At 40.6% G+C, this 26,851-nt stretch overlaps 1 protein-coding gene and 1 long non-coding RNA gene across 3 annotated transcripts in view; one reads left to right on the top strand and one right to left on the bottom strand.

Annotated features, from left to right (window-relative positions):
• UBE2E3 (ubiquitin conjugating enzyme E2 E3) overlaps positions 1 to 7,738 on the bottom strand; it is a 66,355-nt gene extending 58,617 nt beyond the window's left edge. The window contains exons 1-3 of one of the 2 annotated variants that reach the window (XM_040069863.2): positions 7,605 to 7,738; positions 6,115 to 6,317; positions 3,894 to 3,944 (exon numbers count right to left, since the gene is read on the bottom strand). In XM_040069863.2, the coding sequence (XP_039925797.1) occupies positions 3,894 to 3,944; positions 6,115 to 6,308 (245 nt within the window). In that variant the 5' untranslated portion in view covers positions 6,309 to 6,317; positions 7,605 to 7,738. Of the gene's footprint in view, positions 1 to 3,893; positions 3,945 to 6,114; positions 6,318 to 7,604 lie in introns of those variants that run through there. The other variant, XM_040069867.2, reaches the window with a different exon arrangement.
• Positions 7,739 to 9,363: 1,625 nt separating this feature from the next.
• Positions 9,364 to 18,709, top strand: LOC131378582 (uncharacterized). Its single transcript, XR_009208022.1, has 3 exons — positions 9,364 to 9,474; positions 14,314 to 14,521; positions 18,579 to 18,709. It is a non-coding gene; the product is annotated as an uncharacterized LOC131378582 (long non-coding RNA).
• Positions 18,710 to 26,851: the final 8,142 nt, after the last annotated feature.

The following is a 26,851-nucleotide window of genomic DNA, read 5'->3' as shown; positions in this document are numbered from 1 at the left end:
CTCTGAGCGGATACACTGAATTTTGTGTTTGCATTTATTTCCTGTAAAGTTTAGTGTAAACAGGGTTTGTTGCAAAATGGGCTGTAAACTATAAACTAAGCTGACATGAATGTTATTAAATTGAACTTCAAAAACTTTTCCACAAGGAAGAACAATATTTGATTTAGGAATGGAAGTGAGGAAGAGTGAGCAAAGGAAACTGGAAGTATACATTTTTGTTATTGTAGATCAGCAGGGCAGCCAGGAACAGCTAAAGGAAGCTGCTATAAATCACAGCCCCTCTGGGAACAGCCCCACTTGTGCCAGCCCTAAAATCCAGGAAATACAATGAGGCTGGAGACAGCAGTACCCTGCTCCACCTGAGCTGCAGCCTCCAAGTTGGGCAGGTCACAACAGCAGCCTCAGACATAACCTTAACTACACAACAGTGACCTCTGATCTAAACAGTTTTATGCTATGAGCTGAAAATAGTTATTCCAGATATGCCAAACCTATTTAAGAGCATCTCTGCAGCCCAGGTTTACCATGCACTGCGTGCAAAAGCTTCGCAGTATTTACCTGAGAGCCTGTAACAGTGGGGTTTGGCACACTTCCACACCTTGAAGTATGTACAAGTGCTTGGCCACGGTTTGAAACTGAGCTGCCTAGGAGCAATAGGGCCAAGATCTTTTTAGCTTTGCTTTATGCTATTAAAAGCACAAAAGAAATTAAATACAGCACGCTGCATCAAATAGCACAGCTTTGAGTTAAGCCAGCAAAAGAAAGAAAAAATGGAATCAGATACCTGTCCTCAGTTTACCTATGTGTCCTAGTGCTATGGTGTACATTGGACAGTAATTGGATTGTTTCAGGCTTTTCTGCTGGATGGAAGAAAACGTGAGCAGAAAGCAGCACTTAATTTTTCTCCAACATCTGTAGTGGCTGAAAACCGAATCTAATTTTATTGCTTTTGATGCCTTATCTTTCTTGAAAATCACACCAAAATCACAGGAATTCAGTACTACTACATGTTAAAGAGTAAAGCTATCAGCATGAATATAAGAAGTTTTATATTTGGTACCCCTGAGATGCAGCTCATATTCACTGCTCACAAACATGACAGCATGATACATGACAATATAATTTTTTCAACAGTTCATTGTCCAATTAACAGAATCAGAAATCAATCTTTACTGTTGAGACAGGCAAGCAAAAAACTACTGTTTAGTCAGTTTTACTGTGCCTGTCATTCTGCTATCCCAGTGCCTAAACCAGAAGTTAATGTGTATTAACACATTAAGACCTGCTCAGCATATACAGGAGTGAGGTTTTCTTGGGGCGCTGGCATTTTTATAAAGCAGATGTTATATAGCAATAGATGTGACTGCAGAAAAATAACTGCTGGGGTAATCTACACCTCTTTTGCATGAGAATCACAGTGCAGCCAGTTGGTGTCATTTTAAAGTAGCTAAATCAGCCTCGGGTCACTCCCATGGGGTGACTCTGGGCAGTTGCATTGGCAGGTGAGAAGTGGCAGCAGATATTAGTGTTTAACATGATATGAGAGGTGCAACATAATCTTCATCATTTGTACTGTATCCTGTTAAAGCAGCATTTAAGGTTTTATATGTGTCATTACTGTATTTTAAAACTTGCTAATTTTTCATTACTTATGTAACTGAATAACCAGAAGGACTATCAGCATCCAAGAGCATTAGTTGTCAGTTATATTCTTGTGAAGCTTGCAACATGTGGACTGCAAATGATAAGGGTGTGCTCTAGAACTGGAACAGAAACAACTGTGCATGAAAAACTGGTTTTGGGAGAACTTAGACATGAGGTTTTTATTTTTCAAGCACATGAAAATATGCCCAAATTATACAGGCTTTAAATGTTATGGGTTTTTTTTTTTTACAAATTCTTTTTCTTTCACAAGGAACACAATAAGTAGCATTCTGCTGCTTGATGAGCAGTGCAGAGGTGTCATCAGCCTGCTGTGTCTGCAGCCTAATTTGTGCTAGTACACCCTATAAGAAAAGTGTCAACTGTTTCTGCACATAACACACAGCTGTATTTACCTCTTGGTACCAGAAAGGCTCCTTCTAACAAGTCAGTTTCGATGAAACAGTAAACACTTTGGGTACAGAAACTCTATTCAAACTGTTTATCATGAGAACCCAGATCTCCTGTTACAGAAGCTTGTTTCTCTTGTAGATTTTTTTTATTATTATTTTGCAAAAGGTAAAAATGCACTCATAAAGTCGTTACTGTGTAAATCCACTGAATTCCTCTTAAAAATACCTATGAGAACAGAAGCATTGACTTCCTCATTGGCAAAAAGTAACATGTTTTCGTACTCTCTGTAGGAAAGAAACTTGAATAATTTTAGACACATTGGGGGGTTTTCATCATTCTCAACAGCATTCCTGGGCATCTGGCTGTACCAGCTCACAAGCAAAATGCTGTGCAATACTCTTGTGCTAATATCAGAGGAGTGTGCTTTCCCAGGGAGCCAAGTACCAGGTAGTGCTGCAGAGAGTGAAGGGGGAAGCTTCTCCTTCAAAAAGCTGTAACTTGCCGTACCCGAAACTGCTACAATTACCCTTCTGGCAACTGTAAGCAAAGCGTCAGGGTTCTATTTCATTTAAATGCTTTCTCTTCTACCATGCTCCTTTGACGGTCCAAATATAAAGTGCAGGACTAGATCCCAGGAATTTATTTGAAGTTATCTAAAGCAGTTATTTAAAAACAAACCCATCCCCCCACAAAACAACAACAACAACAACAAAACCCAAACAAAACAACCAAACAAAACAAAAACAAAACACCAAATCCTGAACAAACAGAGCCACTGACCCTGCATGCAAATACATCAGACTGCCACAGGCAATCCACAGCAGAGTCCTCAGGACAAGATGCCTTCACCACAAATTCAATAAAACACTGCTCTGGTTTAGCCCCTGTGCTCATGGATTAGTGAGACTGAACAACTGCTCATATTTTATCAAATTCACAAAACACCCACCAAACCTTTCCAACTATTCAAAATCCAAACAATTCCAACACAGAATGCAAAAGCATTTCCAGCAGTTTTTTTTTAATCATGTACATGGCTCACGCTTACATGAGTTATTAAGATACCTTCCAGTCAGAAATCTTACTGAGATGCCTCAAATGAAAGTAACATTATTTAAGGCTAGCTTTACTGCAAATCTAAACACTGGATGCTCACAGCTAATGAGAATAAGTAAAACATGCAAAAGCTTTAAAGAAATCAGCTATGCTACTATCAAACTTTCCTACAGATCAAGTGCAAGAGCTTCAGTTCCAAACCATCACTTTAAATCACTCAGTCTTCCATGCAAAAAATTTCATTTTCTAAAACCTAACAGAAGTGCCTCACAAGTTGGGAACTTCCTTAAAGATATTCTTTATCAAGAGACTACAACTTTGACCAACAGACACATAAATTTAGAGGCAATACTTCAGTTTATCTGTTAAACAACATACTAAGAGAAAGCATATAAAAATCACATACAGTTCTTTACTTCAGAATGAAAAGATCACTCGAGAAACTCAGCACTCAAAAACCCAGTTCAAACTACATGCAAACATTAAGTTGAAAACTTCAGCATATTTTGACATTCATATAATTAATGTTTTGAGAAGGCAGTGACCGGCTATGAACAACAAACTGAACAGATTTTACTGTGTACATCAATCACTAATGACTACAACTCCAACATGCAGACAAAATATCAAACTTCAGTTCCAAGCGTTTTGTATGTTTGTTCAATCTGCTGTATGCAATTTCTGTCTAACAGTCACCCGTCGTAAACACTAAGTTTGCCTTTTGTTAACCTGAGCACATTAATTTCCTACCACCGACCACAATTTAAGAAGCCATTACATACCTGCAGTTAGGAGGAGGATCAAGGGTTATTTCAGCTAGCTCCTTCTGGATTCTGTTGGTGAAATGAGAACAGACACAAAGCATTTGAGATAGTCTATAGAATAAATCAGGGAATTACACTGCCCTCTACCACCATGCAGTTAAATGCAAGATTGGCTTTGCCTTCAGTAATGCTAACATGGCTGCTTCCTCTTTGTTCTCAGAGGCATAACCCAAATCCCACAGCTGAGAAACTTTGCAGCTTTTTTCCTGCTAAACGCTGTACGTAAATAGAACACTTACAGCTGAGTTGGGTAGAAATTTCCCACAACTATTCAGAAAAGTGACTCTTTTTCACATCCGAGCACTTTTTACCAGGGAGATTTTCTTTTCAAGCTAATATGCAAATGAGGCGGGGGGGGAGCCTGCACAGGCAGATTTGACAATGACTTTAAACCAGAGCTACAGGACCTGTGGCTGAGGCTCAAGTGAACCGTGCTGGCAGCAGACACACTCTTTTCACAATATTTTACCTACTACTTTGCAGTGTGTTTAAAAAATGGATTTGCAGATCTGCCAGGCTGTCTCTGTTACTGGAATAATCTCTCTGGATCAACTTTGCTTCTCTCCATACCTTCTGCTGCCTTTCCTCCTGCAACCTTACGCAGTAGCTATATTTATGTGATAAAAAGTGATACAATAACTTGAAATGATCCGTGCATAACTTTAGTCTATTACAAATATTTACAAGGAGTTAAGATCTGAAAAATGAGTACTAAAAACTTCATGTCAATTTAAGTTTATTCAGGTACATAAGAGGTGCAATTTCAAAATACACGCTAAACTCCTCCTAAAAATACCAAGAAAGACTTCTCTTCACAAAAGGACCCATATGAGCAATATTGTGAATTTCATACAAATAGCAGGAGTTAAAAGATGAGCTAACAGAAAACTGCTCTGGATGTCCTTGCATTAACAGCTGTAAGTTCAGCCAGACTACTGAACTATCTGAGATGCACGGAATTAGACGTGCAATAATTAAGCAAAATAAAGACAAGACGGGAAAACTCAGTGTCAAAAACCTGTATCTCAGGCTTGTCAAATAAAGACAAGTTACAACAAATTACAAGTGCAACACAGTAGTAGCAAAACTTTATTCTCTTTAGCCAGTCCTGTTTCAAAGGGTTTCTTTAACACACTCGAAAGTCGTGAAAGCCACACAGCCATTCTCTGCAACAATTTTAACATATTTCAAAAGGAGTTTACTAAGTTTAAGTCCAATACAAAATTGCTAAAGTGTTTATGAAAGTCAATACTACAACACTGATGCTGAATAAGCAAAATTTGAAGCTACTACAGCTATTTTACAACTTTTCTTGTTACAGGATACTTGTAAATGTTGGCAGAAAAAAAGAAGCTCCTGGGAAAAGACTGGAAAGTTATGTTTCATCTCCAAAGACAACCGGAATTAAAGAATTTAAAGTCTGAGTATTTCACACAGCTGATCTTTGAGAAAATTACCAGAGTATACATCTTGAGAGCCAGATTGTCAATAAGCTTATATGCAAATGAAAATGAAACCAATGTAACCAAAAAAATATTCTGAATATTCTCATACTTAAGGGTAGAGGCTACCTGTAGATTGTCACAGTTCAAATCCACAGATCCTAAGAGAGAAAACTCACCTAAGTTTCTCCCAAGAGAACGGCAGAATGAACCCATTCCTTCAAGGTGCGTAAGGCTCTCCCGTGCATCATCATGCAAAGCTCTCATAAGGCCCAGAGAAGCCACTGGGGTTTTATGACTTCTTTAATTAGACAGCATTCATCAGTCTACAGACCTGTCATCAGTCTACAGACCATAATAAAATACTCCAGGAGGACTCCACCCTACACCAATCAGGCATGAAAACCTAACTCAGAAAAAAGTGCCAAACCTCTCTCACACATTTTTGCAAATACAAAACGTACCTAGGTGCCCCCCTCCCAGTCAGCCTGGTAAGGCACCAAGCTCTCTACAACTCTTCTAAAGACGTAGGACAAATCTGCGTAATTGTTATCCCAACAAGACTTGGATTAATTAAAACACTGCTTAGCAGGGTCCTGTACTGCCCAAGTTGATAGTTCACTCCCTTCCACATAGCTTCACAAGAAGAATCCCTTTGCCTCGACAAGTGCAGTGCCAGTACTGGGACTCCAAACACCGTGCAAAAAGACTGCAGGATGTTTCACTCTCCCCTTTACCTTTTTGCACTAGTAGATAGCTTAGCAGTAGTTTTGCTGGATAGTTTGGTGTTCTTCTTCTGCTGGGTGGCAGAGGGTTTTCGTTCTTCTTGCTCTTCAGGTTCAGGTGCAGGCGGATCCCTCTGATCGGCATCTGAACTACCGCTGCTGGTACTTGGACTTTCATCGTCTGACCTCTGCCTATCACTGGACATCGTGGGGAACTTTTTGGGGAAGGAAAAGAGGCAGAATTAATACACAAGGAAGGATTCTCTCTTGTCGTTCCCCAAGTTCCACTGACCTCTGCCTATCACTGGACATCACATGGAACTTTTCTGGGGGAAGAAAAGAAGCAGAGTTCCTTCAACAGGCAGGACTCTCTTAGCATTCCCCAAGTTCCAGAAAACTTTGAATAGGTGACAAGTCGGTTTCAGTGAGAAATTAATCAAAATGTATTTCTTTGTCTCATACCCAAGGACTGGAGTTTGACAGCTACAAAGCAATATTTACACTTCTGAAAATACAGATATTTCCAATTTTTAAACCCACTCGCATTTTTTTCATACTTTAAACAATATGCCAATTGTCGACTTTGTTCTAAGGCATGAGACAGATTTAGCAGGGTACTTAGGCAATGAACATTAATAACTTATGACACACTGTAAATAACAGACCTCGCTGAAAATGTTTTTTAAAAAGTCACTAATAACCTGTAAATATTTACACTGGAGCAGAGCATTTTATTGGGTCCAAACGCCAGATCCCCCCCTCTTCCCCTCTCTCCGAGAAAATACACTGCCAGTAACACTCGGGTTGGTTTCAGATGGAAATGTACACTTGCTCTGAGCATTTAAAGGGCTGGCACGGGGGGTGGGTAGGGGGGAAGGAGGTTTGGATTTTTGTTGGCGGTAGGGCTTTTTTTAGGAAGGGGAAAAGCCCCGCGATGCATTTAAAGCCACTGGGGTAGCAGCAGCCCCGGTTATTTACATGGCCAGCAGCGAGAACTGCATTTGGCCACCACAGAGCCGCCGGAGGGGGAAGAAGCATAATTCAAACTGCACCTTCTGCACAGCTCTCCCCGCCGCCGCTCCCCGCGCAGCTCCGCCAGGCAGACCGACATTTTTCCGCCGATCGGGAAAGGCGGGGGGGTGGGGGGGGGAGAAGGAGGGGGCTGCCCCGGCGGCCGGGGGGGCCCGAGGAGGAGCGGCGGGAGCTGCGGCAGGGCTGGATCCGGGCGGCCGCCCGGCCGCGCTTTGTGGGGAGCGCCAGCCCGCCTCGGCTCGGGCTCGGCTCGGCGGGCGGCGGCGGCTCGCCCGGCCCCGCTCCGCACCGTGCGTGTGCACCAAGTGAGGCGTGAACTCGGGCCGGCTCCGCGCCCCCGGCCGCCGCCAGGCAGCGAGCGCCGAAAACAAGAACAAAGCTCCTCTACCAGCCCCCCCGCCTCCTCCCCGCCTCCCCCCACCGCGCTCGCCCAGCCGCCGCGGCGGCCGCCTCGCCCGCCGCTCCCTTACCTTCGCCGGCGTCCTGTCCCGCTGCTGGGTCGGAGGGGCGGGATGGCGGGGGGCCGGGCCGGGCCCGCGGCGCCCGAGGAGGGGACGGAGGCGGCCGGGGGGCTCTACGGCGGCGGCGGCGGCTCTGTGGCCGGGCAGTGTGGAACATTGAGAGCCGGAGCAGGGGGGGACGGGGGGAGGCGCGGTGCGGCCCCGCGGCCGGCGGGTGGCGCTGGCGGGCCCCGCTCTGCGGCGCGGGCTCCCGCGGCGGGCCGGGGGGCCGGGGCGGGGGGGCGGCGGGGCGCGCGCCGCGGAGCGGAGGCGGGGAGGGGGCTCGGCCGCCCCCGGCCTCCCCCCGCCGCGCCCGGGCTTCCCCCGCCCGCCCGCGGCCGCCGGCGGAGCCCCCGGCGGGCGGGGGAGGGGAAGAGGGGGCGCTCGCTCCCGCCCGGCGGCCGCCGGGGCGCGCGCAGGCGCGCACCCGCCGCGGCCGGGGGCGCGCGTGCTCCGGGCCGGGCAAGGACAAAGCGGCGGCCCGGGGATGGCGGGGGGGCGGGAATCGCCCCTCGACGGGCGCTCCAGCCGGCCGGGCGGCGCCCGCGGCCCTCGGCCGAGCCCGGCTCCCGAGGGGCTCCGGCCTCCAGCCCGCCGCGGGACTCGCCGCGCCGGTGCCCGGCAATGGCCGTGCCCGGGGGGCCGCGGGGTCTGCACGGCCCTCGGCCCCGTCAGCCTCGCGCCTCGCACGCCTCGGCCCGTGCCTCGTGTGAGGGCAGGGACACAGGTACGGGACCCTCGGTGGTTTCTCGCAACAAATGCCTGCCCTTGGGCACTTTGTCACACATGGGAGCTGGAGAAACACCGGCCACCCCGCAGCCTCACCACTCTGGATAGGAGGATTCAGCGTCAAAACCGGAGTTAGTTGTTCTGCGAGCAGCCAGCGCACCCAATCACAAATGTTTTAAAGAGGAAGGGCGATAATTGATAGCAGCTGTGGTGTCACAGAAAGGTGGAATGGTATGGAGATGTAGTTTATTTTCTGGCCCGTCCCAAATGCACGGTGGTGGTGTGCACTGAAAGAGCTTCTCACGCTGTCTGCCCAAAGCAATCCACCAGTTTAGAGAACTTAAATACTCCAATCTTAGAGCCTGATCACACTGGCATTAAAATCCAGTTTCTTTACAAAAGATCTTGTCTATCTGTGAAAAGTAGACAAGACTGAGGTGGTGGATAACTGCCTTCTGCCGAGAAGAAATTAACGATTACTATAACTGTTTGTGAAATTTACATGAAATCTCAAGACTTAACAGTTGCTGTCCAGCACAAGGGCTTTTGCCTAGATAGCTTTCATTACCAACAGCCTAATGACTTAAAACTACTGTGTTTTCTTAGCTTCCGTGAGATCAAGGGGTCGGAGAGCATATAGGGTGCTCTAGAGGGAATGAGCAGTCGGTGCGTCGAGGAATACCCTTCTCTGGGGTTAGCTGAAGTTAGCTCAGTTGAAAAGTATGCTGAAGATTTGGCAGGAAAGTCGAATGATATGATGTGGAGGAATACTGTAGGTTTGTTTGTTAAAGTAGGCTGTAGAGAATTCCCAGCTCACCACTACAGGCAATTTGCCCCTGAGGTATGCTGTAGAAAATTCCTAGCATAAACAGTATCTGGCAGGATGAGCAATCTGGGCATAATTAGTAAAAGGGAAGCGCAGCAATATCAAAAATCTATCAGTCAGCACTGAGAGCCTTTTCCCCTCCCCTCCTCCCATTCTGTTGATGATGCTCAAGATGAAACTTGCTGGACCTTTGAAAGTCACGATAAAGTCTTTAAAATTATTTCAGGTGAAAATTTGCAGTCATCCCGAATAAGCAGTAGAAGAATATACATCTACAGAATAAAAGTAAGTAGATTGGCCAAGAGTTCCACACCATATCCCCTATTACATGTGTAGCTTTTGTGGCTTTCAGGATCCAAAGTGAAAATTAAGAAAGCCCATTTAATGGAGACTAGTAGAAAAACTATTCTAGATTTTAAATTTTTTACCTGCATTTTTTTACTCTATTAAAATGAATTTACTACAGCAATGTGTGGACATAACAGATTTATTTGGTTGAATATTCATTCATTTGACATCAGGTCTCAAAGGATGACACTTTTTTCTTATGAGGTCGTATGTTCCTTGGGTATGTTTGTTATGTTGTCATCCACAGAAAGAAGGCTGTGCTGAAAGGTACAGTTTGAAGGAGAGGAAGAAATGGCAATTTTAATAGCCATTGTTACAAATCTACATATAATTATCTCTGTGACTTTTTATATCCCTCGTAATTTGACTTTAGTGTAATTTTAACTGATGTACCATCATGAATGTGTTTTCTCTGTCAGTTTATTGTGTGCTCAAATTATGGAAGGGCAGCTGGCATGGCAGAGCCTTTCTAAGTACTGGGCACTCGGGGTGAGGCCTACTTTTTTTTACCAATCAGTTACCTTTGTTGGTGGTGTTTTGTTGCTTTTGTGTTCTTTGGGCGTTTTTAGAAGCCCTGTTTGCAAAGGTGGTAGATTGGCAGATGTTTTTTTCAGAAGCTCTGTGTCTTTTTGGGTCTGTCTCCCTCCCAGTTCTGTCAGAACACAGGTCCGAAGTTTCTGTTAGCACACAGAAGTTGAACAGTTGCCTTGGACATCTGAAAATATTTCTCTAGGTTTAGGAATTCACAGTTGAGTCTCCTGTCTCTGACATGAATTTCTTCGACAGCAAACGATGGACCAAGACTAGGTGATAAGCACTTTGATCTCCTGGCCCAAATCATTTTAGGGATGTACAGATGGTAAAATAAGGCCAGCATACATTTTTCATGATTAAGAGCAGCTCAGCTGAAAATACTACTCAGTGTTTACGGTTGTATACTTCATCTTCTTTATCACAAAGTCATTGTTTCCTGACAGTAAATTCATCTCCACCTGGCAATGCATCTCTCTGTCCTAAGAGTATTCCCATTCCAGGTTGTGTTAAAGCCCCTGCTGGAGCCCTACTACAGCACCCTACTACAATGTACAAATAGATGGGCACAAGCTGCAGAACCAAAAAATGAACTATTTTATTTTATTTTATTTTATTTTATTTTTTTTTTTTTTTTTTTTTTTTTTTTTTAAAGTGGATGGGGTAAAATTTAGATTGTGTTTTATTAGTAGTTAGTGTCACAGGAGAAACTAGTGCTCCTCGTGAGGTAGCTCTTGTTCAAATATTCAGCGTGTCTTTTCCCAAGGTATTAACAATTTTAACAGAGTTCTAGGAAAGCAGATTAGGCAAAAATCTTGGGCCAAAGAAGGGAGGTAGTGACTTACAGAAGGGAGTACAGGGAGCCTGCAGTAGCTGCAGCTCATCCTCTTGTGCTTTCACCATAAATGGTATTATTCTTACATTGTGATGCTGTGGATTCTTTGGGGTTTATGAAGGGAAGATAAGCCCCTAAAAGAGCAATGGCTCTAATATGTTTCATTTGTGTTCTCAAGAATTTACAAGAGCAGCGGAGGTAAGTTTTTTGAGAAATAAAGTCAGTATGGCAGTGGACAGGAACCAGCCATTAGGAAACCACCTCCTGGTCCCTTTGTCAGCTGGTGTTTAACCCATCTGTTGGTTTTGTGTTGCCACCTTACAAACTTTGGCATGGTAATATGGTGATGGAAGGATTGGAAGGGAGCTGGGCGGAAGAGGAGAAGGCAAGAGCCAGAACACTGCTGTGCTTCAACTGTTGTTTGAAGAATGACTTTTTGGAGGCTGGTGTAGCTCAGCAATAATCTTGAGACTGCTGTTATGCAGCTTGTCATGGGATTCATTGGAACTTGGGATTCTTACAGGACTTTTCAGAGTATCTCTCCTTCTCTGAATCCTTACGTGCTTGAATAGAATCAGGAGGAGAATTTTGCCAACTTGTTTTTTAACGCAGGAGTTAGCTGCTTAGCTAGGATTCTTTATAACATTGAATTCTGCTGTATCTAAAGCCATAGAAAAATACTTAGCATGCACTAAAGAGCTACAGATATTAATTAATCTTCATCATAATCCTAAGAAGTAGACAGTAATGATATTCGGTATACATTGTATTTAACTGTTGTATTTTACACACTAGAAGACTAAATGGTCAGTTGGCTACTGGTTTTGAATGGGCAGATTAGCATTAAGTGCTTAAAAACGCAACAGATAAATGCATGATTTGGAAGCACAAAGTCATGTGGATATGTTTGTATTACAGTGTTCCCATGGAGTTCTTGTGTTCTGTTGTGTAAATTCTTTCCTTGTGTGTGGATTATTGAGGAAAAAACACAGTGGCCCCATTGGAGTTTCCATAGTCATTTGTATGAATTCAGTGCTGTGCGTGTCAAATGAGTATCAGTGCTTTAAAAAAAATTCCATACTTTAGTTTTTGTTGAAAGTGGCTTGTATTGACCAGCTTTTAATCGCTACAGTTTTCATTTTACTTGGAAAGCTTTAGGAAAAACAAGACAAATTATGGAAAATTCAGGTGGAATTGTTCTTGGCTACTAGACAAAAGTAATTCAACTTTTGTAAGGATATTTCCCTCAATAATTAAGCATTATTTCATTTGTAAGTGAGAGGGTTTTTTCCTTTGAAATTTTAATTGTAAATTTATTCTTGATGTATAGATATGTGTAGTTACAGTTGCTTTAATACATTTAATTTTTAGTGCAGTGTCTTGAATATTTCACTACAGTAGAGTAAAATGTAAATACTGACAGACTTCTGCCTGTACCAAAGTGTAAGAAAAATAGGTCTATACATGACTTCATAAATTCCATAAAATGATTTTGTCGTGTATATTCAGCAGTATAGTGTGTAAATCATAAGTTAGGGAGAGCATGGCTCTACAGATACAACCCTGGCAGACCAGCATTTCTGGAAAACTTTCAGCGTGAAATCTGCCCCTTCTCTGCTCATGGGTGTGTAAAATAGTGTTGTCATTTTTGCTGTGTGTGATAATCTGCTATGAAAGCTGTAATACTGCATAATGTTGAATGCCTAGTAAAAATTATATTTCCCCATTACAAATAGAGACATTCCACCCCTAAACTATCTCAGATTGAATTACGTGTAAGTCTACACACAAGCATATGTCTTAGTGCTATCTACAGACTGCTTAGGTTGGAAACCTTTGGCTCCATAAAAGCCCTGGCTCCAAAAGACCACAGTTTGAGTGAAAGCAGAAAGTGAATAGGCTGGTAGTAATCGAGCTGATATCCTCATTCGTGCCAGCCAGGGGAAGGTAAGATAATTATAAAGTCAAATTCACCTGACCAGGCTGAGGTCAGAAAGAAACGTACACATGAGGCAGACATTATTCATAAGCTGATGGATGTTTTTATAGAGAAGTACTAATTAAAAAGTACATCCCATCCTGAATATATTATTAAGAAAAAGGATCCTGGACAGCTCCTTACTGCCTCAGTCTGACTAACCTCTTTATTTCCCTGGGGTTAGGTGAGTAAAAGATTTCCTTCATAGCCTTTAGGGCTGGTGACAATTGGTTCGAATAGCTTTATCTGGTTTATCAACATTTTGACACTTCAGTCCCCATCAGGCTCTTCAAATTCTGACATCCCATTGAAGAAGGAACCCATCAGCATTTAAAGAAAATCTTACAAATTTCCTAAGAGCCATCACACCTTCTAATGATGAGTCACAGTGCTTTACATTTTCCTGCCTGGAAAGCCAGGGACACTTCTGAAAGCACCCTAATTATAGGGTAAGGCCTGTACATATTTCCCATTGTTGTGTCTGCACTGTGTAAAGACCGGCTTGACTGATGCTGTATTGCAATAAAGAAAAGCAATACCTTTTTTAGCTTATGAAGATCAGGATTACCAAGGACTCCTGTGGAGCTGCTTTGTGGCATCTTGCTTTTTGACTAGGAACAAAAAAACTGGCTGCATTTGTGCACCCCCTTCATGTACAGGAAACCCTGATCTCCCACAAAGGGGCAGGGAAGTCAAGTCAGGGTCCTATCGTGATAAATCACTCCTGCAAGTAACCAGGCAGGGCTGGTCCTCCAGAGCCCTGACTCAGCTTGCTGGGCAGTCTCTACAGTAGCAGAAGGTGTTGCAACTCCCAGCAGTTTCTGTAGTGCCCTGAGCAGTGGGACGTGTTCCCAAACTGGGACTTGTCTCCAGTATTTCCAGTTGCAGAGGGAGAAGGAATCTCCACCCACGGTGGTGGTGAGGGCTGAGAGGGGAGGGCATCCTCAGCTAAAGAGCTCCCAACATATTTGATCTGCTATCTCCTGTGCTGGAGCAGTCGCATACAAGCAGAGAGCCTGAGTGGTGAGGTCTCAAATAACTGCAGCTAAAGCCATCTAAGATGGAAAATCAGGCCCTGAAATACACTGGCAAAACTCAAGAGCAAGAAAGGATTGGATCCTTAGGGCAAGTGAAGGCCTTGTTTGTCATTCAGTATGTTGAAATATTTCTCTGAAGTATTTGAGTAGTGAAGTGGTGCAAACTTAGAATTGAGCTGCTTTAAAGTTACAGTCATTTTTATCACCCTGTCTGTGTGATGTCAAGATGTGACTCTCTTCAAGTAGCTCATTTAGTATCACCAGAAATCTTTGCACAGGAAAGAAGTTATGATTAGGAGGTGTGAGACTAGTCGGATTTTTGTCTTGTCCCATGGTTTCAACAACAAAGTCTTTGAGTTTTGTTCCTTTTTGTAATGAGAATTTCTGTTTTACAGTTTGGAGCAGCATCCTCTTTCTGAGTGAGACCTGAACCAGGCACTCTCTGGAGTCCTTCACTACTGCTCGGCTGGCTGGGTAGCAGCTGATGGAGGAGTGTTCTTCCTGGCCAGCCACTGTGCTGTTTGTCCTGCACTCCCAGCAGAGAATGAGAGACCAAGGATGTTCTCTGTGTCCTGTGGAGCACAGCTGCACTGCTGAATGAAGGTATTTCTTGATTTTTTTTTTTTTTTTCTATGTGTAATTTCCCTACTTCTGTTCACATATATGTCAGCAGACTGACTGTTGTGTGTTTTCCAGTGCAGCAATCCCAACTGCTACTGGAGCCCTCCTTCCCAATGCAGTGTGACACTGCGGTTTGTGCTTTTGCATACAATGTTTAATAAATATGTATATTAGCCTACTCCATCCCTTCAGGTAGGAGACTTACATGACTGCACTTGTGTATGACAGAATATGCTATTCATGAAGATGGCACAGTGGGGCAGGAACTTGAGGTGGAAGTTTAAAATATAATTAGCACAATGAAAGTGTCAGTTAAAGCCTAAGTTTAAAGTGTTTTAATGTCTCCAACTGGAGTTGAGGTGAAGTGATGCTCCTGTGTTATTTGCTGAACTGGTTAGAAAGTGTAGAAAATGCAAGCTTAATTCATACCAGCTCTGCTTGGATCAGACTAACAAATATTGCCTTTTCATACTGGAATTTCTTACAGTTATCATTTACTAGCATTTATTATGTTTTTACTATTATTTAATTATTTAATGTGAATATTAATATACTGTTGTTTTATGAGTGCTTTTGGGTTAAATAAAAATAGAGAGAACTGTGCTGTGACAGAACAAATAAGTAAATGGTGCTAACTTCAAAACAGCAGAAAATAATATGCCAGTGAAGCTGCTTCCACTCATCTAACATCAAAAGATGACTTTACTTTGTACTGTATCCATGATCTTGAAAGCCACCAAAAAATCTCTCAGGGGTATTCTTATTCCTAAGTTACCTTACGTTGTTTTAATTAATTAGCTAAATGGAGATCATTATTCCTGAGGTCTGCTTATTTTTGTCTCTCTTTCAGCTCTCTTTCAGCTATGTGTGAGAATGAACTTCTGGCCTTTGCTGTCAGGCTGATCATGATTTTAAATAGTTATGTTCTTCCTAGTAGACTGTATTAATCCTGCTGGTAGAAATTTTAAGAGCAAACATCTTGGTCAATCGAATTAATCTAATTTAGTGTTGAACTGGAACACAGGTTAAAGTTTAGTGTTTAAATGTCAACATATAAACAGATGGCCAGGTCATTTTGAGAAAAGCCAGTAACTCCCATCAATGTGATATCTCCTAATATCCAGTATATTGTTATTTGATGTATTGGTGTGGTGCTTTACTGTCTCAGCATTAAATCAAGGATAAAGGAAATAATAGAACCAAAGTGGTTCAGTTAATCAGAAGTATCAGCATCTCCATTTAATAATTTTGCAATGTGCATTTTAAGTCTCCAGAAAAAATAGATATTTTTCTATTTACTTATCTTTCTCAGTCTTCACATTGAGGTATTATGCTGCTAATATAGCCCTGGCTGAAACACTTGTTTGATATCTCTTTCAATGAAAAAATCCTGAAACAAACAAAGCTCTTTTTAATTATATATTATTTTTCATTGGTTTCTTGTACCAAGGAAGCAGTCAAGTCAGTCTTTACATTCACAAATTTATCTTTCACAGAGTTCTACCCAACATTTAAATGGAAAAAGAGTTTTAAAAGTGCAGTGCAACTTCTTTCCTGTGCATTATTTCTTAGCAGTTACTATGCTATTGATGGGGTCATTCTGAGCTATCAAAAAGCATGGTTGATACAAGCAATATCTAGCAGAATAGGAAGTGCTTTTGTACCTGAGGCTCAGGGCTGGCAAGCTACCATCTCTGGTTCTGCTCCCTGTAAAAAAAAAAAACAAAAAGTGAGAAACATGTGGGAGAACTTGCAGTGAATGTGGAAGGACTGCAGGGAGACCTGAGCATATTTACCAGAATGGATCAACCTTCTTTGGTGGGCAGTAACCATGCAGCAGTCACAGGATGTAATATCTTTCAAAGAAATTGACAGATTTCTGGGAAAAGGCAATCCCTCGAAATCTACAAAATGCCTACTTCTGGTTCGGGGTGGTGCCTGTCTACCTTTGCTACAGAATGCTTCAGCACCTGCAGAGGAGCTGAGGGATTGCCAGGGTCATAGCTGAAGAAGAAAACTTGCATTTTTGTTTGGAACTGTGCTCAAGTTAGAAACATTTCCTCTTACAACAGAACTTCCACCTAAAAAATAAATAGCTCTTTTCTGCCAGATATTAGAAAGGGAAGATTTCTATTCTGTCTTCGGGTGTACCTGTTCACTAATAGTTACCCTGCTGCCTGGAATCTAAGAGGTTTGCTTCCCTCTGTAGGCTGGTCCTTCACAGAATTTGGGTCAGTTTCAGAATAACATTATTCAATTTAAAAGCTTTGTTTTCTAATCACTGCCTGGAACAGCTTATTTTCAGACAATGTTCTGTCCTGCCATCTACTTTACATTATGAACAGTGTTTCTCCTAAACTCAGGGGTAAGTCTCATGGCAGTGGAGTACATAGAAGACTTCTGAACCCCTTGCAGAAACAGAGAGGAATGATCACAACATTCAAAGCCTTCAGGGTAAAGTATAACGTGTTATTTTAGCTCTGCTAACCCCACAATGTACTCAGCTTAAGAAGAAAAGAAGAGAGCAGAACAGGTCAGAATGGAGAGTGAGAAGAGGAAATAAGTCAGGTGAACCCTATCAGGGGAAAGGAAATAGTGAATTTAGGATTGTGGCCTGTTGTAATATTGGTTATTAATTTGTGAGAGAAGATCATATACTGTGGGAAAGGGCAGCAGAGATTGACAGATGAGACAGATAGCATTGCTACACTCTGACCCCAGAGTCACAGAACTGCTCTGTATCTGAGTTCCCTCATCTATAAAATGAGAATTGTCCCTATTTACATTTCAAGGTCCTTGGAACCATTAATCGGTGCATATTGTTAAGGCGTATTGAGACCACCAGTGGGAAGTACAGAATAACCTGTGTCTTCTGGGCTGTATTCAGCATGGCTATGTAATCTAGCCAAAGTAATTTTAAAAACAGGTACTGTCAATTCAGAGTTTGTTGGAAAATAATCAGTTTTAAAAATTAGGAGAAGAAAGAGTTGTTGTGAAACATATCTAATTTAAGGCAGGGGATCACTACTAATACCCTCCCTCCCCATTTCCATGAAGCATAATTGAGCCTCAGACTTGACCACTCAGGCTCCCTGTGGGATTGTTCTCTGGAAAAAAAAAATATATTTTCTTTTGAAGGAAAGAGTTCATTTCTTTGCAGGAGCTGAAACTGAGATGCTAACCTTACCTCTTCCCTCCATATCATGTACTTTTCTTGCCACCAAAAGGGACAACTGTTCAATAGTTGCTGTTATTGGAAGGTCAACTTGTGGCATTTTTTCTGGAAAGGGTGCAATAGAGAAATGGAGAGATCTCAGCTCTGTAGGTGTAGGTGATGCAAATAGAGCTGCAGCCCTTGTGCTCCTCTCTTGACGTCTGCCTCTCCACAGTTTTGCAGGATGGGACTTGCACCAGTGATGTGGTTGTGAAGAGTGTGGTGGGCATGGGCAGTTATGGAGAGGATTGCTTTTACATTGTGTTCAGCACTACCCACCACAATGCTCTTAATAGCTAGGAGAGTACAAGAGCAGATGAGATGTTCTGGCCCTCATTAAACTAATGTCAGGAAAGGATTAAAATCATTCAGCTGCATTTTTAGGTTTTAAATTAGCATTAAACTCACAATAAATTACTAAATAAAACCAAAGACCTTTTCATCTTCAGATCGGGTTAGTTGTAATCTTTATGATTGTTCCCATTTTTATAACATTTCCAAACCAGTTATAGTGTCAGCGACTGCATACATTTACTGATTATTAGTTACTCCTTAGCTGTAGCAGAGCTCCATAACGTCTCTCACCATGACCTCTTTCCCAGGCAATCCTGGAGCATGAGCCTTCTTTAACTGATGATTATTTTCCAGCATTGTTCAAATATCTGTTCTGAACAGCTTCTCATTCTTGCAGTTTCACTATGCAACATTCTTTCTTTTTGCCCTCTCTGCTCCATCTTGGAGGATATCAATGACATCCAGAGCCTCTGATCACTGCCATCTCTTATGTCACCTGAAATATATAGATTTTTTTTTTTCCTTTTGTAGGTTCCATTGCTTGCATCATTCCTCTGTGCTCCCGCAGTTGATATTCTCCACAGGACAGTTCTTCAAACTGTTTGTTACAGCCCCCAACAAGTTTCCAGTGGATCACAGGAGCTGTGAATTTTTAGACTCTTGAAGAAGCAATGAACTACTTTGACTTCCTGGCAGTCTACATCTGCAGCTGTTATATAAAGCTAGTTTTCACTTTCTTGCCTTGGAAATGCTGAGCAGATGCTGTTTCCTCAGAGAAGTGGAAGGACTGAGTGGATAACATCTCCTCTGAGATGCCCTCCTCTTTTTCTTCCGATAATTTGCGTGAAGATGAATGAATATTCTAGCAAATAATTTGAGATTATATCCTCCAGAGGGTCTAGTTCTTAAGAGGTGTCATTCTTTACGCTCCAAAAAGCTAGTTTTTAATCTCCATATTCTCATCTGTTATGTATTTATTTCTTTTTCTCTTCTCTGATATTTTTTTCATCTTTTTCTTTGTGTTTGATTGCTTTCATGTTCTTAAATTCTCATGTGTCAGGTTGGCCACCCACCTCACTGCCTCATTTGACCTTTCATTCCAGCTCTCTTCATTTAAGTGCCTGCTTGTCCAGCCTTGTCACTGCTTGCCGTAATAACCCAACTGCTCCTTGTTAGTTTTTCTGTCATCTGGTTTTAGGCCTGGTTTCTTGAGGAAACAGAATGTCTGTGATTATACTGTACAAATGCATCTTTCACCTTTGGCAAAACTTGGAAGAGGAGTAAAGGATTTAAAGTGTTTTTAGGTTTTATCAAAGAAGATGGCCACACAGAAAAAAAAACCAAATTTATTTTGTATTCATCTGAAAAAAAAAGAATGCAGTTTGATCTTATTTTTGCTAGACAGTAGAAAATCCCTACAGAGAATTGAGGGACTGAATGTATTACAGAGATTATATTCTTAGTCTGTGTTTCTCTCCTCTGAGGACTCTCCATAAGCAAGGTTTGATTTGGGGTTTTCCACAGGTGCAGCCTTGAAATTAGTTTTCTGCTGTGTGTGTTCTTTGGTGTCCAATAAAAAGTGAACTTACAATATCTCACTAATATTACTGAGTATCCAAATCAGAAACTCTAATATCATGGACTCAGATATTTACAGAATTGCTGGCACTTGTTTCATAATCTATTGTATTGTTTAGATAATAAATATTTTGGATAAGGTATCATCTTTGGGGTTTTTTGATCATTATATTGTATTGGAATAATAAGCAATGGTTATAGTTAAAAAAATGGTTCCCATAGTTTTTAAACATTTCTATATGTTACAAATGTTATAGGAGGATTAAAGAAAACACATGCTTTCAGTTGCACTGCCTTTTAACAGTAATAAGATGAAGATTCCTTAATACGTTCTTGGAGTATTTCAGTCTTAACTTGGTACTATGAAATTCTTAATGCAGGTGTTTCCCAGGAATATAGAATTTACAAGTGTGAAATGTTGTAAGAAATAATGAGCGAAACTAATATACCAGTTGAAATCAAAGCAAAAAATAACTAAATCACTTGAAAAGACATGAATTACAGTAAAGCAGCTGTGCAGTGTGTAATGATGAGAAGAGACTGGGGTCTACAGTAGAATGGACTAATCTTGCTGTGAATGAGCTCAGGTCCTACAAAAATAGCAAAGAATCACTCTTGGCCAGGAATATGTACTGGACAACACCAGAAAATATGTTAAAAATGAAAATCTGGGGTTTGTAAAGATGATTTTTCACAAATTTCCCTGGAGGGCTCTTGATGCACCTGTGTAAGTCACCCTATTTTTTTTGATGTATATAGGAGCAGTGAGTACATGTGAGATATTTTCATACACATACACACACTAAACTAAACCCAAGGATATGGAAAAAATGGAAATTTTACTTAGGTGGATTTAGCGACAGTTAAATATCAATCTGAGTAAAAATGGAAATATCTTTTGCATCTTGTGCAGTCTGTTGTACACTCTGTGTTCAGCGTGTAATTAGTCATTTACACCTGTGTGGAATGTCGCAATTCATATTTCATAACATTTTGCACTGGGTTAAGTTATACCATGGCTGCAGGGGTTTGGTAAATAAATGGCTTTTCTTATTTAGTTATTTGTTTTCCTCAGATAGAATATGTTAAACGTGATTCAGACCTGATCTCGTTCCAAATATGAATAGGTTTTCCGTAGCAACATCATATATCTTAGTTGAAGGAGTGAAGAAAAGGCGGAAAAAAAAAATGCTTTAACTCCAGTGCAGTGTTTTCATGCTTCAGCATACTTGTGTTCCCTAGGTGTCATGTAAGTGATAAATTAACACTTTTGACAGCAAGCATATTTCTATATAACCTGCTTCACAGAAAGTGACTAGTTATAATTTTAATTGCTCTCTGGCCTCTGACTTTGCTAAAATTCTTGAACACCACAGAATTCCATGGACAGTTTTGCAGGGAAAAAGGCATGACTAGATGCTAAGAGGGGGACAACTGTGTATTGTATTTTGAGTCAGTATTTACTAAATGGTTAATAAAAATCTTTTCAATTAAAACCAGTTTGTTTTTACAAGCCTGCCCTTGTCAATCAATATATTCAGTCATTAGTTTGCTTTTCCCTCGAAGATTCTTTCTCTAGGTAAAAAGCTGTATGAAATACTCCATGTGGAAAATTATCCCCCCCAACATATTCCTTTTTTATGGAGCTCCTTGTAGATCACTGTGAAGGCTGAATCTCTAGGACTTTTCATTTCAGCCAGAAAAAAAATATAATGGTATACCAGTTTAATTATCAGTTGATGATCTGGGGGCTGGAGCTCCTGTCCTTTAAAGACAAGCTGAGTGAGTTGGGGTTCTGCACCCTGGAGAGGAGAAGGCTCCAAGGAGACCCTAGAGCACCTTCCAGTGCCTAAAGGAGCCTACAAGAAAGCTGGGGTGAAGCTTTGTACAGAAGCATAAAGGGACAGGATATCGGATAATGGCTTCAGACTGATAGAGGGTACATTTAGGTTAGATATGAGGAAGACATTTTTCACTAGGAGGGTGGTGAGGCACTAGAACAGCTTTCCAAAGAAGCTGTGGATGCCCCATTCCTGAAAGGGTTCAAAGCCAGGTTGGAGGGGGTCCTGAGCTGCCCTGAGTGGACCCCCCAGGTGGACTTGGACCTAGATGATCTTTAAGGTCCCTTCCAACCCCAAATATTGTACGATTCTATGAATTCAGCGCAGAAGAACCACAAAGAATCCCAAAGTTGTTACTGTAATCTTTCCATGCTGTTGGTAGCACTTAGACCAAATATTGTTATGCTGGGGAAAAAAATTGAGGAGGCTTGTTTAAAATTGGTATAAAGCCTGAAAGATTTAATTCAGACCCAATTTGCCCAGTTTAAATGTTTGATTTCCATGGAGTCTCAATTACACTGCAGCAGGTCTGGATCGGGATGTACATCCCCTGCCAGGAGCAGTTGTACTGCCAGTGGTTCTCTGTGTCAGTGTGTGTCAGTTGCCTCTCCTGCTTTGTCAGCTTTTGGTGTCACTAAACGGCCAAATTGCCTCAATGCAGAAATGTAGCTCTGATTCTGGGATGTAATGGCTCCTTTATTTTTCTTAACTATATTCACAGTGTTCCATGCTGCTATCATCCCTTTGGGCTGCTGAGACAATGACTGAATTTAGACCTTCAACAACAGCAGCTTCAGTATCCTTATTAAAAATGAGATTGTCATTGCTACAGTCTACATTCATCACACATTGGTGTCTTTGATCACATCCTCTCTATCCCAGCCAAACCTATGTTACTGTTCTCTTTGAGGACTGATGTGCAAATTGAACTCAATGTTTCTGGTGTAAAAGCTTTCTTAAGCTTGAGTCCCCTTCTATCCCCTAAGTTTGAAGTCTTTTCCAGTCCACAGATGAGCAGTGCTAGCCTGTATGGTTCTTCTCTACATTTCTCATTCATTGTTCGCCGTGTTTAATCAATATCCAGAGATATAAAATCCAGCAAGTACAAGCTGTGCAGAAAACATTTAACCAATTAAATGTGGTCATCTTTTCCTGAAGAAGTCAGATGTTTTGATAAACAACTCACTTAGCAGCAAGAAACATAATATGTTAGTTGGTGTCTCTTCCATATGTATTTCTTCTCTGATTATGCAAGAAACAGCTGTGTTTAGAAACCTTTAACCCTAGGAAATGTAAAATTCTTAATTTACCTAAAATAGGAAATCATCATTTTTTGTCAACTATGAAAGGAGTATCTTTTTTAGGTGTATTCTGAAAGAATCAAGGAACTTATGCCCTACAAAATTTTCAGATGTTTGAAAACACTCCAGTCTTTATGATCTATTAGTATGTATCTGCTATTTATAAGGGACTTTTTCTGTAGGCTGTTCAGCACATATGGCAAAAAGTTTTTAAACATGGAAATAAAAACTTACATGTTTTCCTTTGGGATTTAATTTTCATTTTATGCATGCAGAAAACATTCCCTAAAAAACTATCTATGAGATCATATATTTGTATTGCATTGCATACAATATTGTATATGACATACTGTGTATATCTGAAAAAAAAAAAAATCAGTGGTAGTAGATTATATTTCTTTAAAATCTGGACTATTCCCTTCAGATGAATATGTCTTTTCAACTAAATGATATCTAGTGAAAATATAAACCACCTGTTTTGTAAGAGTAGCGCATTGAGGAGCGTTGATGTTGCTTTACAAGTCACCACATCGTCCTCCACACATCATCTCCTGCTGAACACAGTAGTTTACCTTCAAGAGATAAATTCAGCATAATTGCAAGAAGAGAGATTTATGCTTGACCTCAGGAAAAACTTCCTAGCCCTAGGATTACCACACCTTCCTAAGTGCAGTGCAACAATAAAGCAGGTTGTCCTGTGAGAGTCATGGAGGATTTCTGAGAAGGTGCTAGAGAAAAACATCCATCAGAAATAGGTTAACTCTGCTCTGGAGTAGGAAGATATACTCCTGTGATTTCAGTCATGATTGTCTCCTTGTGGCCAGAAGAACGTAATTCAACATTAGCTCAAAGACTGAAAAAATTAAAGTATTTGACATCCATGAGAAAATTAGATTTTTCTCTTTTAGCTACAAAGGAAAATGTTAGCTGTGAAAATGTCGAATTTGTCTTCAAGGCAACACTTGGGCATAACAAAAATAATGGGTTTTCCAGATTATTCCACATTGCCTATGGGTCCTTTCATGGAGGAGAAGAACTCTCCATACAGATCTGGCTTCAGACAAAGCCTGGTAGCCGAGGAGTGCCGCAGAGCTAATCTCTTGGCCCTGCATCCAGGTCTGTGGGTGAAAACTGTTGTTACTTTTGAATGAAAACTACTTGTTGAAGGGAAAACTTCCCACTGACAGGCTTATGGGCTTTCTTCTCATCTCTGCTGCGCTTCTGCCACAGTAAATCAGGCCCGGTGTCAGCAAAAGGGTTTGTACACGCTAGTGGAGAAATTGTTTTCCAAAATAACCCTGTGCTTGCACATAGTGTTTTGTATTGCTGTGTATGCTGCCTACTTGTGGCATTTAATAGTGCCCTCTGTAGTATGTTAACCTCTCTGCTTAGGACAGTATTGCAGGTGGTAAGGATACAACAAGTTTTAGTTTACTGACTTTTTTGTATAAACTTACAGCCTTATTTATCATTTCAACATCTGCCTTTACACACTTTTCATTGAGTACTGCCTCATCTTCTAAACAAACCTCTTAATACAAGGTGTGATATTCATACTCACTGATTTGTCAAGCATGACAGTCCTCTCAAAAAAACTTTTCTAAAGTGTTTGCTATTAACTACAGACCTGAAATATTTAAACTAAACTGGTGAGAATTTTAGAACATTTTCAAAAAGCTTTGAAAGTTAGAAAGACCTGGGTAGAAAGGCTTAGAAAATTTCTTCTGACATAACTTTTAGGTTGCTATAGCAATGTTGTAATAATGTCTTACTAATAGAAAACTACCTAAATATGCCTTTAAAACTATGTAAAAATTTGTGCAATACTTTTTTAATGTCTGCTGGAAACAAGTTAAAGAATCTGAAGACATTAGCTCCATTGTTTTGGATGCTTCAAGCCAGGATGGAGCATCCTGATTTTATCTAATTGTTTAAAGGAAATGGTTATCTAAGTTTCATAGATAATGAAAAACCCTGGTTCTATCTTCAGTTCTTATTTGCATGCACCAACTACATGCAGATACCCAGCTCTTCTGCTGTGCACAGAAGTGTCTCTTGAACAGTTTTGTTGCTTTAAATGATGCCTGGCTGTCATCCCCTTGTTAGAACGTGAACTGCAGGGATCTTCTCCTCTTCTTGATTCTTATCCCTCCCAGTGTGCTAGTGGCTATACAAGCCCCTGGGACTGAACAGAAACAAACCATCCAACACAACAATATTCCACTAACTTTGGGTGAAGGGTCTTTGGGGGGCTGGGGGTTGTAATTGCAGCACTTCCTGTTCCTGAACACAATAATGAATAACAGCAGGTAAGATGTCACACTGCATGAGCAGTTAATACATTTTTCATGCTCTTTGCAAAAACCTTTTGAATGCCTACCACTGCTTTCAGGTAGTTTCCTTCAGGAAGGAAATAAGGCCACTGGGACCAGAAAAACAGTTTGTCCCAAGCCCTTAGAAAGAGTTAACTCCATAAATCTCAAGGTTTTTATTAGTAGGAACTATTGCAGTCTTGATTTTTATTGATGTGGACATTAGATTACAATATTTTGTGAGCCAGGCTACTTTTTCAAGATTTTAATTTCTGTCACTGTTTCATACTTAGTGAAAGGTGTAAGAGAGTATAACAAACAAGAAAAAGTAGGAAAAATGACAAGAACTGTTGATGTCATGACTCACTGATTTACCCAAATTCATAAAGCTCCTTGGTACAGGGAAATAATTTTTTCTCTTTCTGTACTGAAAACAGAGCATCAAATTGTAGTGTTGATGATAGTCATTGAATCTACTTATTATTTTAAAAGTTAATAAGTATTGAATAAGATAAATTTCTTTAATTTTGCCTTGCAAGATTTTATGCATTAACCAGAAGATATTTAAATCTCATCTGTAGAATAGAACACCTTTTCAGGAATATTCTTCTGACTCATTAGACTTGTTAAATATTGCCATATTTTTAATTTTTTAGTAGAATCACTCCTCTACTTTTCTCAAGCCTTTTTTTTTTTTTTTTTAGAAATTGTCATTTAGCTTTACTTTTTCTCTTTCTGGCCAGAACATTTTCACATGGCTTCTGAAGGTGATAATCACACATTCCAAAAAAAACCCCAGCCCTGGTATGTAGAATAATTGATTTCATTTTCATGGCTTCCAAGTTAAAATTCAAAATAATCATTATAGGTGGTGATTAAGGTTGAATGATGATGATTAAAATCATTAAGATGATGTATTTTTGGAACCAAGGGCTGACAGGTGGACTAAGGAAGGATTTCTGGTGATTTTTGATGCTTACTCTTTAGATTTTCCTTAAGAGTGTTCTACAAATTAAGCATTCCTGGATAATTATAGTAATTCCAATAAAGTTTTTCAGAGTTGTATTTTGCTGCCTTGGGTATTTTCATTTTTTTTAATGATTTTTTTTTTAAATTATGCTGCTTTCTTCATGAAATTAAGTAAGATTTCAGACATTTATTTTTTAAAATCCTAAGGTTACTAATTATATTCAGTGCTATTTTTGCCTTACTTTTGGGAAATTTTAATATTACTTCATAACTTTTTCTCTGTGAAATTCTTAGCTAAAACCCAGGCCTTTATTATTGACTTAAGCAACAAACATTGCAGTGCATTTGTTTCAACCATTTTGTCTAGTCTTTGCATTTGCAGTTTCTCAATATTTACTAAAATTTAAGAAGATACAAATATTCATCTGGACATATGTATGCAAAGTGTATTTTTCTTTATTATTTCATCTCAGTTTTGTATGGATGTTCTCAAGAGAGAATAATCTTCTGCATCTGCTTCTCTCTCCCGACTAAAAGATGTTTATATGGACAGCCTAGAACAAGTAGGATGCAAAGGTATTTTTCTCCAGGCTGTGAAACCTAGATTTGTGATGACATTTCCAGGCTGAATTTGCTAAGGAAAACAGAATCATGTTGCTTGCCACTTTCAAAAGTCAGTTTTCAAATGGTCTTTTTAGATAGTTTGACCTGTGACTATTTTAAAAATGCATTCAGGAATATTTCTGTAATTGGGAGACAAAACTTCAGGGAGCTATCTGAAAGGGACTTTTATAATGACCAAT

Source organism: Hirundo rustica, chromosome 7, assembly GCF_015227805.2.
Source record: "Hirundo rustica isolate bHirRus1 chromosome 7, bHirRus1.pri.v3, whole genome shotgun sequence".
Classification (NCBI taxonomy): Eukaryota; Metazoa; Chordata; class Aves; order Passeriformes; family Hirundinidae; genus Hirundo; species Hirundo rustica.
This window is presented reverse-complemented; position numbering and strand designations above follow the sequence as displayed.